The sequence below is a fragment of the Theropithecus gelada genome, chromosome 19 (genome assembly GCF_003255815.1).
Source record: "Theropithecus gelada isolate Dixy chromosome 19, Tgel_1.0, whole genome shotgun sequence".
Taxonomy (NCBI): domain Eukaryota; kingdom Metazoa; phylum Chordata; class Mammalia; order Primates; family Cercopithecidae; genus Theropithecus; species Theropithecus gelada.
In genome coordinates this window covers 47346049-47359316 of record NC_037687.1, presented here as the reverse complement: position 1 = coordinate 47359316, position 13268 = coordinate 47346049, and the positions used below count along the sequence as shown (strand labels likewise).

Genomic DNA, 13268 nt, shown 5'->3' with positions numbered 1-13268 from the left:
TGTTAGTCTGATGGGCTTCCCTTTGTGGGTAACCCGATCTTTCTCTCTGGCTGCCCTTAAGATTTTTTCCTTCATTTCAACTTTGGTGAATCTGGCAATTATGTGTCTTGGAGTTGCTCTTCTCGAGGAGTATCTTTGTGGTGTTCTCTGTATTTCCTGAATTTGAATGTTGGCCTGCCCTTCTAGGTTGGGGAAGTTCTCCTGGATGATATCCTGAAGAGTGTTTTCCAACTTGGTTCCATTTTCCCCCTCACTTTCAGGCACCCCAATCAGACGTAGATTTGGTCTTTTTACATAATCCCATACTTTTTGCAGGCTTTGTTCATTTCTTTTTCTTCTTTTTTCTTTAGATTTCTCTTCTCGCTTCATTTCATTCATTTGATCCTCAATCGCTGATACTCTTTTTCCAGTTGATCGAGTCGGTTACTGAAGCTTGTGCATTTGTCACGTATTTCTCGTGTCATGGTTTTCATCTCTGTCCGTTTGTTTATGGCCTTCTCGGCATTAAGTATTCTGGTTATCAGTTCTTCCACTCTTTTTTCAAGATTTTTAGTTTCTTTGCGCTGGGTACGTAATTCCTCCTTTAGCTCTGAGAAGTCTGATGGACTGAAGCCATCTCTCATCTCGTCAAAGTCATTCTCTGTCCAGCTTTGATCCGTTGCTGGCAATGAGCTGCGTTCCTTTGGAGGGGGAGATGCACTCTTATTTTTTGAATTTCCAACTTTTCTGCCCTGCTTTTTCCCCATCTTTGTGGTTTTATCTGCCTCTGGTCTTTGATGATGGTGACATACTGATGGAGTTTTGGTGTGGGTGTCCTTCCTGTTTGTTAGTTTTCCTTCTAACAGTCAGGACCCTCAGCTGTAGGTCTGTTGGAGATTGCCTGAGGTCCGCTCCAGACCCTGTTTGCCTGGGTGCCAGCAGCAGAGGCTGCAGAAGATAGAATACTGCTGAACAGCGAGTGTACCTGTCTGATTCTTGCTTTGGAAGCTTCCTCTCAGGGGTGTACTCCACCCTGTGAGGTGTGGGGTGTCGGTCTGCCCCTAGTGGAGGATGTCTCCCAGTTAGGCTACTCAGGGGTCAGGGACCCACTTGAGCAGGCAGTCTGTCAGTTTTCAGATCTCAACCTCCGTGTTGGGAGATCCACCGCTCTCTTCAAAGCTGTCAGACAGAGTCGCTTGTGTCTGCAGAGGTTTCTGCTGCTTTTCTTTGTTGTTGTTGTTGTTGTTTCGCTGTGCCCTGTCCCCAGAGGTGGAGTCTACAGAGACTGGCAGGCCTCCTTGAACTGCTGTGAGCTCCACCCAGTTCGATCTTCACAGGGCTTTGTTTACCTACTTATGCCTCAGCAATGGCGGGCGCCCCTCCCCCAGCCTCGCTGCTGCCTTGCGGTTAGATGGCAGACTGCTGTGCTAGCAATGAGGGAGGCTCCGTGGGCGTGGGACCCTCCCGGCCAGGCGTGGGATATTATCTCCTGGTGTGCCCGTTTGCTTAAAGCGCGCAGTATTGGGGTGGGAGTTACCCGATTTTCCAGTTGTTGTGTGTCTCAGTTCCCCTGGCTAGGAAAAGGGATTCCCTTCCCCCTTGCGCTTCCCAGGTGAGGCGATGCCTCGCCCTGCTTCAGCTCTCACTGGTCAGGCTGAAACAGCTGACCAGCACCGATTGTCCGGCACTCCCCAGTGAGATGAACCCAGTACCTCAGTTGATAATGCAGAAATCACCTGTCTTCTGTGTCGCTCGCGCTGGGAGTTGGAGACTGGAGCTGTTCCTATTTGGCCATCTTGCTCCGCCCCCTCGGGTAAGTTGTTTTAGTATCATAGCCAAGTGACCACATCTGTGTTTTGAATTTTTCCCCTTCCTACCAAAAGCTTTTAGGCACGTGTACCAGCATGAATCTATCCTTTGCAACAGTGCTGTGAATATTAGATAGGGAAAGTGTCTGCGGCAGAAACAGAAGCTGCTCCAGCACTCTTCCGGAAGAAAAACATAGCAGCCGTGGCCGCCAGTAACATGAGGGGAATTAAAACCTGTGCATCAGACTGAAGCAGGTTCAAATTTGAGCACATCTAATATTCCAAGACGTAGACTCTGAAAGCAGGTAAGCTGTTTCTCTTCCTGCCGATAGTTCTTCCACTTAATCTAAGAAAACTCCTAGCTTTGCCAGGTGCAGTGGTTCATATCTGTAATCCCAGCACTTTGGGAGGCTGAGGCTGGCAGATCTGTTGAGGTCGGGAGTCCGAGACCAGCCTGGCCAACATGGTGAAACCCCGACTCTACTAAAAATACAAAAATTAGCCAGGCGTGGTGGCGCACACCTGTAATCCCAGCTACTTGGGAGGCTTGAACCTGGTAGGCAGAGGTTGCAGTGAGCTGAGATCAGGCCATTGCACTCCAACCTGGGTGATTCCATCTCAAAAAAAACTGCCAGTTTTGATCTCATTTATAATCTGTTTTTCCAGAGGTACTGAGATTAACAAATACCACTCCCTCCAAAATAACTAGAGTGATGACAGAAAAAAATGACCAAAATAATTAGACATGTTGGTAATACTACTACAGTAATAAACATGTTTGTAAGAGAAATGACTTCTAATGATTTCAGATCCAGTTGAGACAGTTCAGAGTTGAAACATTTTGGTAACATATCACTCATAATGTTGCAGGTGACTTAAATGCTATCTCTTCTGTTGTGCTTGCTTTCCATTAGGTTATGAAAACCTGCACTCATAAGTTAGGGTTTTCAGAGACGGAGACTTGCTATGTTGCTGAGGCTGGCCTCAAACTCCTGAGCTCAAGTGATCTTCCCACCTCAGCCTTCCCCGTAGCTGAGACTAGGTGCAAGCCACTGCTCCTATATTTAAATCATAAACTTAACCATCAACCAGCTGTTTGGGGGTAACCGTTTAAATATCTTAGTCCTGTGAGACCCAGCACAGGATTACATTCACAACATTTAACAAGGTGAATAAGATTAGTAAAAAAGTGAAGGGAAATGTGGTTTACAAACCCCAGTCTCTGCGTTAGCCAGCATACTACTGATACATGTTCAAACTGGAGATTCTACTATATTTGAAATTTGCAACTATTGTCAGTGAAGAAAGTGTTAGAATAATACCTAACATTATAAATAAGTAGAACCGTTAAGAACATTAACATATTTTTAAAAGAACAGAATGATTAAGATGAAATCTGGTTGGGGATTTTGTGTCACGGTAAACTGGTAATTTAAAAAAAAATGTGGTCAGGGATTTTGAAAACATCCCAGTTACAGGTAAATTTTGCTTTAGGCCTCTTTTACATACAAATGCTAGGGGAATATGAGGCACTTCACAAGTTCTGTGCTTTCTCTCACAGGATAACCACTGTCCTAATGGCAGCTGCTGTGAATGTGTTTAAAGATGGTCAGATTCTTTCAGACACCTACCTGAGAGTGAAAAGTGGTTCTGTGTACAAGGAGAGAGGTTCCTGATGGCAACAAGAGGCTGGAGTACATTTTAGGGAGTGGAGAGAGGTTATTCTAAACTTTCTAATTTAAATGAGTGAACTCGCATTACTTTGAATTCAAAACTTTTCACAAAAATGTAAATTAGGGCATTAATTTCTCAACTGTCACATCAGGTTTTGAGTAGGGAAAGCAATTGGAAAAAACTGGTTGTTTCTGTTTGAGATGGAGTATTGCACTGTTGCCAGGCTGGAGTGCAGTGGCATGATCTTGGATCACTGCAGCCTCCTCCTCCCGGGTTCAAGCAATTCTGCCTCAGCCTCCCAAGTAGCTGGGATTACAAGCGTGCGCCACCACACCCAACTAATTTTTGTATTTTTAGTACAGATGGGGTTTCACCATGTTGGCCAGAATGACAACTGTTTTTTAAAAATAATCGAGTCACTTAACGATGGAAAACATTACTGATGACCAGAACAGCTCAAAAAGAAACAGCATTTACCTATCCAGAGGAAGGGTACACCAAGCTTGCAGCTGCCACTGCCAACAAGACCTTGATCCTGGCTGTGAGATCCCTCGCAGCCCCCTTATTTTTCTGAACCTGTTTCCCCATTTGACAATTCTACCATCCACAGAAATTGTTGAAATTAAAAGGGTATATGTGAAAATGTTTTCGGCTGGGCATGGTGACTCATGCCTGCAATCGCAGCACTTTGGGAGGCCAATGTGGGCAGATCACTTGAGGTCGGGAGTTCGAGACCAGCTTGGCCAACATGGTGAGACCCTGTCTCTACCAAAAATACAAAAATTAGCCAGGCGTGGTGGCAGGCGCCTATAATCCCAGCTACTTGGGAGGCTAAGGCAGGAGAATTGCTTGAACCTGAGAGGCGGAGGCTGCAGTGAGCCAAGATCATGCCACTGCACTCTAGCCTGGGTGACAGAGCAAGACTCCATCTCAAAAAAGAAAATGTTTTCAAAATTATATTGTACTACCCCCAAAATATTAGGTGGTGTCAAATGTGCATATTTGTATCCTGAGAATACCTGTGCTGATAAACTGTATAGGATGTATTTTCTTAATTAGGATGGTATGGAACCACAGCAGCTTCAGTCTATAAGGTGGTTTTATTTAAAAGAAGTAGGGAAGGCTGGGCGTGGAGGCTCACGCCTGTAATCCCAGCACTTGGGAGGCCGAGGCGGGCGGATCATGAGGTCAGGAGATTGAGACCATCCTGGCTAACACGGTGAAACACCATCTCTACTAAAACTAACAAAAAACTAGCCAGGCGCGGTGGTGGGCGCCTATAGTCCCAGCTACTCAGGAGGCTGCGTCAGGAGAATTGCTTGAACCTAGGAGGCGGAGGTTGCAGTAAGCCGAGATCGTGCCACTGCACTCCAGCCTGGGTGACAGAGTGAGACGCCGTCTCAAAAAAGAAAAGGAGGAAAAATCAAAACAAAGAAATTAGCAAAGCAACAGGACTCATTTCCTGTTTGGGGTAGGAAGCTGTATTCATTTTATTCTTCTGATTTCCAAAGAAAAACATTTTTGTGGGCCCTGGACACTGCCTACTGGGTTAAGTCGGCCTTGGTCAGTAGATGGATAATGAGCTAAGTGATCAAGTTCCCATGTTTCAGTCTCACATCTGTAACTGAAAAATACATAACCATTCCATGGGGACCACTTTTCCCACACACAAAGCAAATGTTTACAGCAGAGAGGCCGAGAAACATATCCAGAGCCAAACAACTAAAAAAGCATACCAAGACACATTCAAGAATCATAAAGTTTACTGTTTCTTTTCCATCATTTGGCACATATCCAAGGCACATTAGAAAATTAGAAATCATAAATTACTGTGTAGAAAAATAACCCCTCCCTTCTGTACATACACAAGTATTTCCAAGAACATGGACAAAACCATTTCCCTATTACAAGGTCATTTGAAAATGGACTCAGGACAAACCTATATACTTGTAGCTCTAGGCCAATAACAAAAAACCAGTATAATCTACAGAAATTTATAAAAAGGAATAAATGGCAATAAATTCTAACTGAAAGTAACTTTGACCTGGTTTGTGCTATTAAGTTTTGAATCTGAATCAAAAGACTAAAAGATGTGCCAAATCTACTCTCTAATCCAGTAACCATCCATCGGGTGTGAGTGTGACATTCACAGGAGGTTCTCAACAAAAAGGGATGTTTCTAGAAACACTGCTACAGACACACGTGTAGTAACCGAATATCTGTACATACTTGTTAGAAGGAAAATGATAACCAACCTTTCCCACATGCATGATGTGGAAGAGGTCTGATGCATCCTTTCACTAAAATGAACATCAAAATGGGATTGAGGCATCTTTTGGTTCAAGTGTTGCTTTGCAAAGAAACATTGTCCAGCTGTTGCTTTCTTCCTTCAGATACGACGTTTCAGCCTGGCCTCTACAGTACCATGAAACCTAAATTGCTTCTCTCCTGCTTCATCCCAGGTGGAGGAATTCTAGTTGTGGTTTGTGAATGTACACAGGTCAGAGAGGTTTAGCACCTTTTGGGAGGAGGAGGTCAGAATCTGGTGGTGAAACCTCTCCCCCTGTGACCGACAAACCCTCATACTTAAAAAGAAGCATGCACTTCTGGCTTAAGGATCTGGACTCTACTGGAATTTCTGTTTCAAGTGTATTCATTAGCTTTGAAGAGGAGAAAGAGGGTGGTGGTGAACTTTTTTGTTGCATTCTTAGCCACAGAAAAGCTTTCAGGAACTTGGTGCTGAAGACTTCTCAAGCCAGTTTCATGGAAGCACATTTAGTCCTCAGTCAGCATCCTCTTGTTGCATCCTTGCTTCCTGGCAGCAGGTTCAACAACTCGTCATTCCTGTTAGGACCGGGAAGCACTAACCTCTTGGGGAGCAGCAGCCTCCAGGCCCTGGGACATGACTGCATCCTCCACTGTGTGTCTCCGCAGCATCCGCCTGTGTCCAGGGCCAGTCTGTGTCAGTCCAGGCCTCTCCGGCCAGTCACTGTTGCCTTTCTCAGCAGCACGAGATCCACTCTGAGCTGCCGGGTTATTCTGTCTCAGGGTGACACTTTGCCTCCCTGGCTAAAGAAAGAGTACATTTTGAACCGTTCATGTCCTCACTGTACTGAAAGCCACAACTATGACAGTGACAGCTGCCCCTTAGTGCTTAGTGTCACACACTGTGCTCAGTGCTTGACAGGCATAATTTCAATTCTCACATCCCTGTGGTGCTAACATGGCATGTGCATACTACATGTGTCAGACACAGTAAATGTTTCACATGTTTTCACAATCTTTATGACTCTAGGAGGCATGTACTACTATTGTTATCCCCGTTTTACAGCTGAGGAGACAGGATCAGCAAAGTTAAGCCACCTGCCTAAAGTCCCACAGCTAGCAAAGGAAAACCTAGCACTTGATGGAACTCAGGCAGATTTCAACATTTCTGGCTTTCCCACAAAGCAGCAGGTCTACTAGCAACACCATGTAAGACTAACTATGATATCAAAATTAGTCATGTTAATTAAAATCATTTTAATTATCTAAAACAACAATTTAGAACTTTTGTGTATTTGTTCCAACAAGCCTATGCTACATACGCTATAAATTCTCATCAGCAAGAAGGAAAGTCGTGGTTCTGAGAAGAATCACTGTCTCAGATCACAGGTTTTCTTTTTTTTTTTTCTGAGATGGAGTCTCGCTGTGTGGCCCAGGCTGGAGTACAGTGGCTGGATCTCAGCTCACTGCAAGCTCCGCCTCCCGGGTTCCCGCCATTCTCCTGCCTCAGCCTCCCGAGTAGCTGGGACTACAGGCGCCCGCCACCTCGCCCGGCTAGTTTTTGTATTTTTTAGTAGAGACGGGGTTTCACTGTGTTATCCAGGATGGTCTCGATCTCCTGACCTCGTGATCCGCCCGTCTCGGCCTCCCAAAGTGCTGGGATTACAGGCTTGAGCCACTGCGCCCGGCCAGATCACAGGTTTTCAATCAAGCTTCTGAGTAATTTAAAAATGCAGTAGGGGCCGGGCGCGGTGGCTCACGCTTGTAATCCCAGCACATTGGGAGGCCAAAGCAGGCAGATCACTTCAGGTCAGGAGTTCAAGACCAGCCAATATGGTGAAACTGCATCTCTACTAAAAAAAGAAAAAAAGCCAGGTGTAGTGCACATGCCTCTGTAATCCCAGCTACCCAGGAGGCTGAGGGGGGAGAATGCTTGAACCGGGGAGATGAGGACTGCAGTGAGCCAAGATCGCGCCACTGCACTCCAGCCTGGGCCACAGAGCAAGACTCGCTCAAATAAAATTAAAATGCAGTGGGAAGATGGTTACCTAATTGTCTGAGCAACTGTACACCATACTTGGAGACATTGTTTACCCATCTATATATAAACTGTCGTTTTCTTTGGTGATTAAAACCATAGTGAAATTTGGGATGGTTCATCTCCTATAAGCACCAAGACCTGTGGTTCCCCACACATGTAACACTTTCCACTCCTCTGCTCAGAAATGTACTTTGAAATATAACAATCAGTGAAGCCTGTACTCTACACTGTCCCATGAAATAATTCCAGTTTTAACTGTTGCTAGCTCATACGGCGCAGGGAATAATGAAGATGATGTTCAAGGAGACGTGTGTTAACCACGGATTACTTTTGACAAAGCCAGGCTTTAGAAAATATGATTAAAAGCCAGTGTTTAATAACTTACCTGATGCAAAGAACCTTCGGTTAAATTAGGGACACTTTTATCTCTTGCCATAATCTCCCTTGAAGTCTTTCCCCTAAAACCCAAAATAAACTAAAATAAATATTTGCACAGTGGCATGAAACACTCTGGTTGGCCACAAGGTGGCAGCATTTTCGACATTATTAGGTGCAGATTTGTCCACAACCAATTACAACTGAAGCACCTTACGTGCAGCTTGGAGTAAACTAGGGGCAAAAGCACAGAAATCAACTTGATTTTCATACTTACTTAAACTGACCGGCTGAGTGGACAAAGTAAAACTGTCTTGTAAAAGGTTCATCTGGTAGATCATACAGTTTTGAGTTCCCTGTAGATAAAAAGATAAACATCTAAAAACTTCGAAAACAGTGTAAAATTATTTTAAAATTACAGCATAGACACAATCTTTCTATTCTCAGGTTTACAAAATTTAGAAAATGAAACACTGAATTTGCTTAAAGAAACACGGCTAGTACCTATTTATAACAGGCTGAGTATCTCCAATTCAAAAATCTAAAGCCTAAAACGCTACAGGCCGGGTGCAGTGGCTCATGCCTGTAATACCAGGAGTTTGGGAGGCCGAGGTGGGCATATCACTTGAGGTCAGGAGTTCAAGACCAGCCTGGGCAACATGGAGAAACCCCATCTCTACCAAAAATACAAAAACTTAGCTAGACATGGTGGCGCACACCTATAATCCCAGCTACTGAAGAGGCTGAGGCAGGAGAATCACTTGAACCCAGGAGGCAGAGGTTGCAGTGAGCCGAGATGGCATCGCTACACTCCAGCCTGGGTGACAGAGCAAGACTCCATCTCAAAAAAAAGCTACAAAATCCAAAACGTTTTGAACTCTTTGATATGATGCTCAGAAGAATCTGATTTCCTGATTTGGATCCTCAACCAATGAGTATAATGCAAATATTCCAAAACCCAAAACGCTGCTGGTCCCAAGCATTTGAGATGGGGGGTAGTCAGCCTGTATTATGAGAACCCCCATGAAACAGATAACTAAATCCTTAACTCCCTTAACTCTCCCAGCCACAGCCAATTATGGTGAGACAGTCTCAGGGCTATCCAGATATGTGAATGGGTTTATCCATATTATTGTATTGCATTACTGCATACCTCACTGGATAATATTTCATACTGTAAATTTAAAAAAAAAGAACAAGGACCCCTTCTAAACTTTTTAAAAAGAAGAAAATACGTCAGTCCCACTGCTGTTTGGCAATTGCTGTTCTAATTATAATCAACTTCTGCACATGTACAAACTTAAAAAAAAAAAACCTTGAGGCCAGGTGTGGTGGCTCATGCCTGTAACTTCAGCACCTTGGGAGGCTGAGGCGGGCAGATCACTTGAGGTCAGGAGTTCGAGACCAGCCTGGCCAACATGGTGAAATCCCGTCTCTACTAAAAATACGAAAATTAGCCAGGCATGGTGGCACATGCCTGTAATCCCAGCTACTTGGGAGGCTGAGGCAGGGGAATCGCTTGAACCCAGGAGGCAGAGGTTGCAGTGAGCCGAGACTGCACGACTGCACTCCAGCCTGGGTGACAGAGTGAGACTCTGTCTCAAAAAAACTAAATAAAAAATCTTTGTGGCTCACACCTGTAATCCCAGCACTTTGGGAGGCCGAGGTGGGCAGATCACCAGATCAGGAGATCGAGACCATACTGGCTAACACGGTGAAACTCCGTCTCTACTAAAAATACAAAAACAAAATTAGCTGGGCGAGGTGGCAGGCACCTGTAGTCCCAGCTACTCAGGAGGCTGAGGCAGGAGAATGGCGTGAACCTGGGAGGAGGAGCTTGCAGTGAGCCGAGATCACGCCACTGCACTCCAGCCTGGGCAACAGAGCGACATTCCGTCTCAAAAAAAAAAAAAAATCTTGAAAGGTAACATTCACCCTGGATGTCCAGGAAATTCCCAGAACACCTGACTTTGGAACATGAGGCATGAAAGAAACTCCCCGGGAGACTGTTCCCCATCTCCACAGGGGGACGCCTGAACCTTCAAGGTAGCATTGACAGTTTCTTTCCTCAAGAAACATCATTACCATCAACCAGAAAACTAACAGCAAAAAAAGATTACCCATAGTCTGACAAATTGGGAGGTAACCATTTCTTTGGTGCCTGTATCCCCTCCAGGCACGATTAGAATTACATTTTACATACACAATTAAATGAACACCAGCAACTGCTCATGAATGTCTAAATATACCCAGGTTGAACATGACAGAAAGAATGTAAACTCTTACATTTTTTCCTGATCTTAACAGTAACATACTCCCTGCGGTCAGTTTCGGCCACATCGTCTAATGAGGCAACGCAGCTTGGTACCACCTGAAGCAATTCCATTATTTTTGAATTCTGCAATTTGAAAGGGAAAAGGAACAGTAATGTTTTTATTCTTTTTTAATAGGCTATGATTTGTTTTGGATCTAAATGTCAGTATTAGTGTGGCTGGGCAGAAAAAGCTCAGAAATAATTACAAACGGAGCTTGGAGGCCATAAAGCCCAGTGGTAAAAGGAGGCCTGCGTGGAGAGCCCGGCTCTGCCCTCTCCGTGGCCTCCATGCTGGGGATCCAACCACTCCATGCAACCAGCTCAAACACAGTAAGTTGATCTATCATATGCTTATCATGAGGCTGCTGAGGGCCCCCCATACAGTAAGTACTCATTGAAACACATTAATTAACGGCACGGTGGCTCATGCGTGCAATCCCACTACTTTGGGAGACCAAGGTGGGAGGATCGCTTGAGCCCAGGAGTTCAAGACTAGCCTGGGCAATACAGCAAGACCCTGGCTCTATTTAAAAATAGTAATAGGCCATGCGCGATGGCTCACACCTGTAATCTCAGCGCTCTGAGAGGCCGAGGTGGGTGGATTGCTTGAGCCCAGGCAGTCGAGACCAGCCTGGCCAACATGGCAAAACCCTGTCTCTATTAAAAAAAAATTAGCTGGGCATGGTGGCACATGCCTATAGTCCCAGCTACTTGGGAGGCTGAGGTTGGAGAATCATCTGTGCCCAGAGGTCAAGGCTGCAGTAAGCCAAGATTACACCATTATACTCCAGCCTGGGCAACAGAGACCCTGTCTCAAAAAATAATAATAAAATTAAAAATTTTAAAAAACCAAAAAAATCAACATAATCATTTAAGAAAGTACTAAACTGAGAGTTTAAAATATTTCAATTCTGTCACTGAAAATTAATGAAAGGAGGCCAGGCACGGTGGCTCACATCTGTAATCCCAGCACTTTGGGAGGCCAAGGGAGGTGGATCAGTTGAGGTCAGGTGTTCGAGACCAGCCTGAGCAACATGGTGAAACCCGTCTCTACAAAAAATACCAAAAAAATGTAGCCAGGCGTGGTGGCACATGCCTGTAATCCCAGCTACTCAGGAGGCCGAGGCACGAGAATTGCTTGAACCCAGGAGGCAGAGGTTGCAGTGAGCCAAGATCATGCCACAACAGAGCAAGACTCTGTCTTAAGAAACAAAAAATTACTATAAGGAGCCTATCCACGGAGTGGATTGATTGATGGTGATATTAGCTTCTCAGTTGTGTCACTTAACAGCCAACTCGCTGTCTATCTTGAGTAGAAAACAAAAGAAAGACTCAGCAGGAAAACAGGAACAGAAAGAGCTGCCGCCCGCCAGGGGAGAAGGACCCTTCCCCATTGCTCTCCACGCAAGCACCCACAGCACGGGAGAAGGCAGTACACCAATAATCACGATTCCTACAGGACTGAAGGACTTCTACTTTCATTTTTCTGAGACACAGTCTCTGTCACCCAGGCTGGAGTGCAGTGGCACAATCTCCGCTCACTACAGCCTTGACCTCCTGGGCTCAAGCGATCCTCCCACCTGAGCCTCCTGAGTAGCTGGGACCACAGGCATACCACTATGCTCGGCTAATTTTTTGATTTTTTGTAGAGATGGGGTCTCCCTATGTTGCCCAGACTGGTCATGAGCTCCTGCGCTCAAGTGATCCTCCTTCCTTGGCCTCCCAAAGTGCTGGGATTACAGGCATGAGCCATTGTGCCTGGCCTCATGGAGTTTTAAATCCACCAACTAAACAAACCTTCTCCATCGTGCTGCTAAGACAACAGCTGTGTTCACACTGCGAGGATGGTGAGACCAGAACATCATGACTTGTTCCCTCCCCTGGAGTGCCTGACTCTAGGTAACTACCGGACCACGGTCCTACTGCTGGCTGGGGGGAGCCCCTCCACTCAGGCCTTTGAAAACCACCTGTGAAGGCCGGGCGCGGTGGCTCAAGCCTGTAATCCCAGCACTTTGGGAGGCCGAGACGGGCGGATCACGAGGTCAGGAGATCGAGACCATCCTGGCGAACACGGTGAAACCCCGTCTCTACTAAAAATACAAAAAACTAGCCGGGCGAGGTGGCGGGCGCCTGTGGTCCCAGCTACTCGGGAGGCTGAGGCAGGAGAATGGCGTAAAAACCCAGGAGGCGGAGCTTGCAGTGAGCTGAGATCCGGCCACTGCACTCCAGCCCGGGCGACACAGCGAGACTCCATCTCAAAAAAAAAAAAAAGAAAACCACCTGTGAAAGAATGATTCCTGGTTCCCAGAGCGCCACCTCTGACCAGGGGACCGAGGACCAGCCATCCACCCACGCTGCGGACTTCTGGCACACCAACTACGCCCAACCCAGTGATGCCAAGGGCCAGGTGTTGCTATTTCAGATCCAGCTTAAACACAAGGGATCCAGAGGGAGCTGTGAGCAGCTCGGGATTCCCTCGGCTCTTCGACGCTCTCTGCCTACCTGTTCGGCACAGTCTACAGCCGTGCGCTGCCGCTTGTTCAGCACCTGAGCTGACGCTCCGTGCAGCAGAAGCAGCTCTACCACGAAGACGTGCTTTTCAATCACAGCCTCGTGCAGCGCTGTGTTGCCCTTATTGTTAGAAGCGTTAATGGAGGCCCCATGCTGGAAAGAGAAACCACACGATCAAAAGGAACGCTACAAAACATCAGCGTGGAATAGGGCTGTGGGCATATACATATTCGCTATAAAACACTTTCAACTTTTCTTTTTTTTTTTTTTTTTTTTTTTTTTTTGAGGGGGGCTCGTCTTT

The 13268-nt window shown here is 45.9% G+C and overlaps 1 protein-coding gene across 2 annotated transcripts in view; it reads right to left on the bottom strand.

The window, feature by feature from the left end:
* Positions 1–5206: 5206 nt before the first annotated feature.
* Positions 5207–13268, bottom strand: part of ANKRD27 (ankyrin repeat domain 27) — an 82517-nt gene continuing 74455 nt past the window's right edge. For both annotated transcript variants that reach the window (XM_025368673.1, XM_025368672.1), the window contains exons 25-29: positions 12959–13120; positions 10429–10540; positions 8420–8498; positions 8153–8225; positions 5207–6530 (exon numbers count right to left, since the gene is read on the bottom strand). In XM_025368673.1, the coding sequence (XP_025224458.1) occupies positions 6309–6530; positions 8153–8225; positions 8420–8498; positions 10429–10540; positions 12959–13120 (648 nt within the window). In that variant the 3' untranslated portion in view covers positions 5207–6308. The remainder of the gene's footprint in view (positions 6531–8152; positions 8226–8419; positions 8499–10428; positions 10541–12958; positions 13121–13268) is intronic.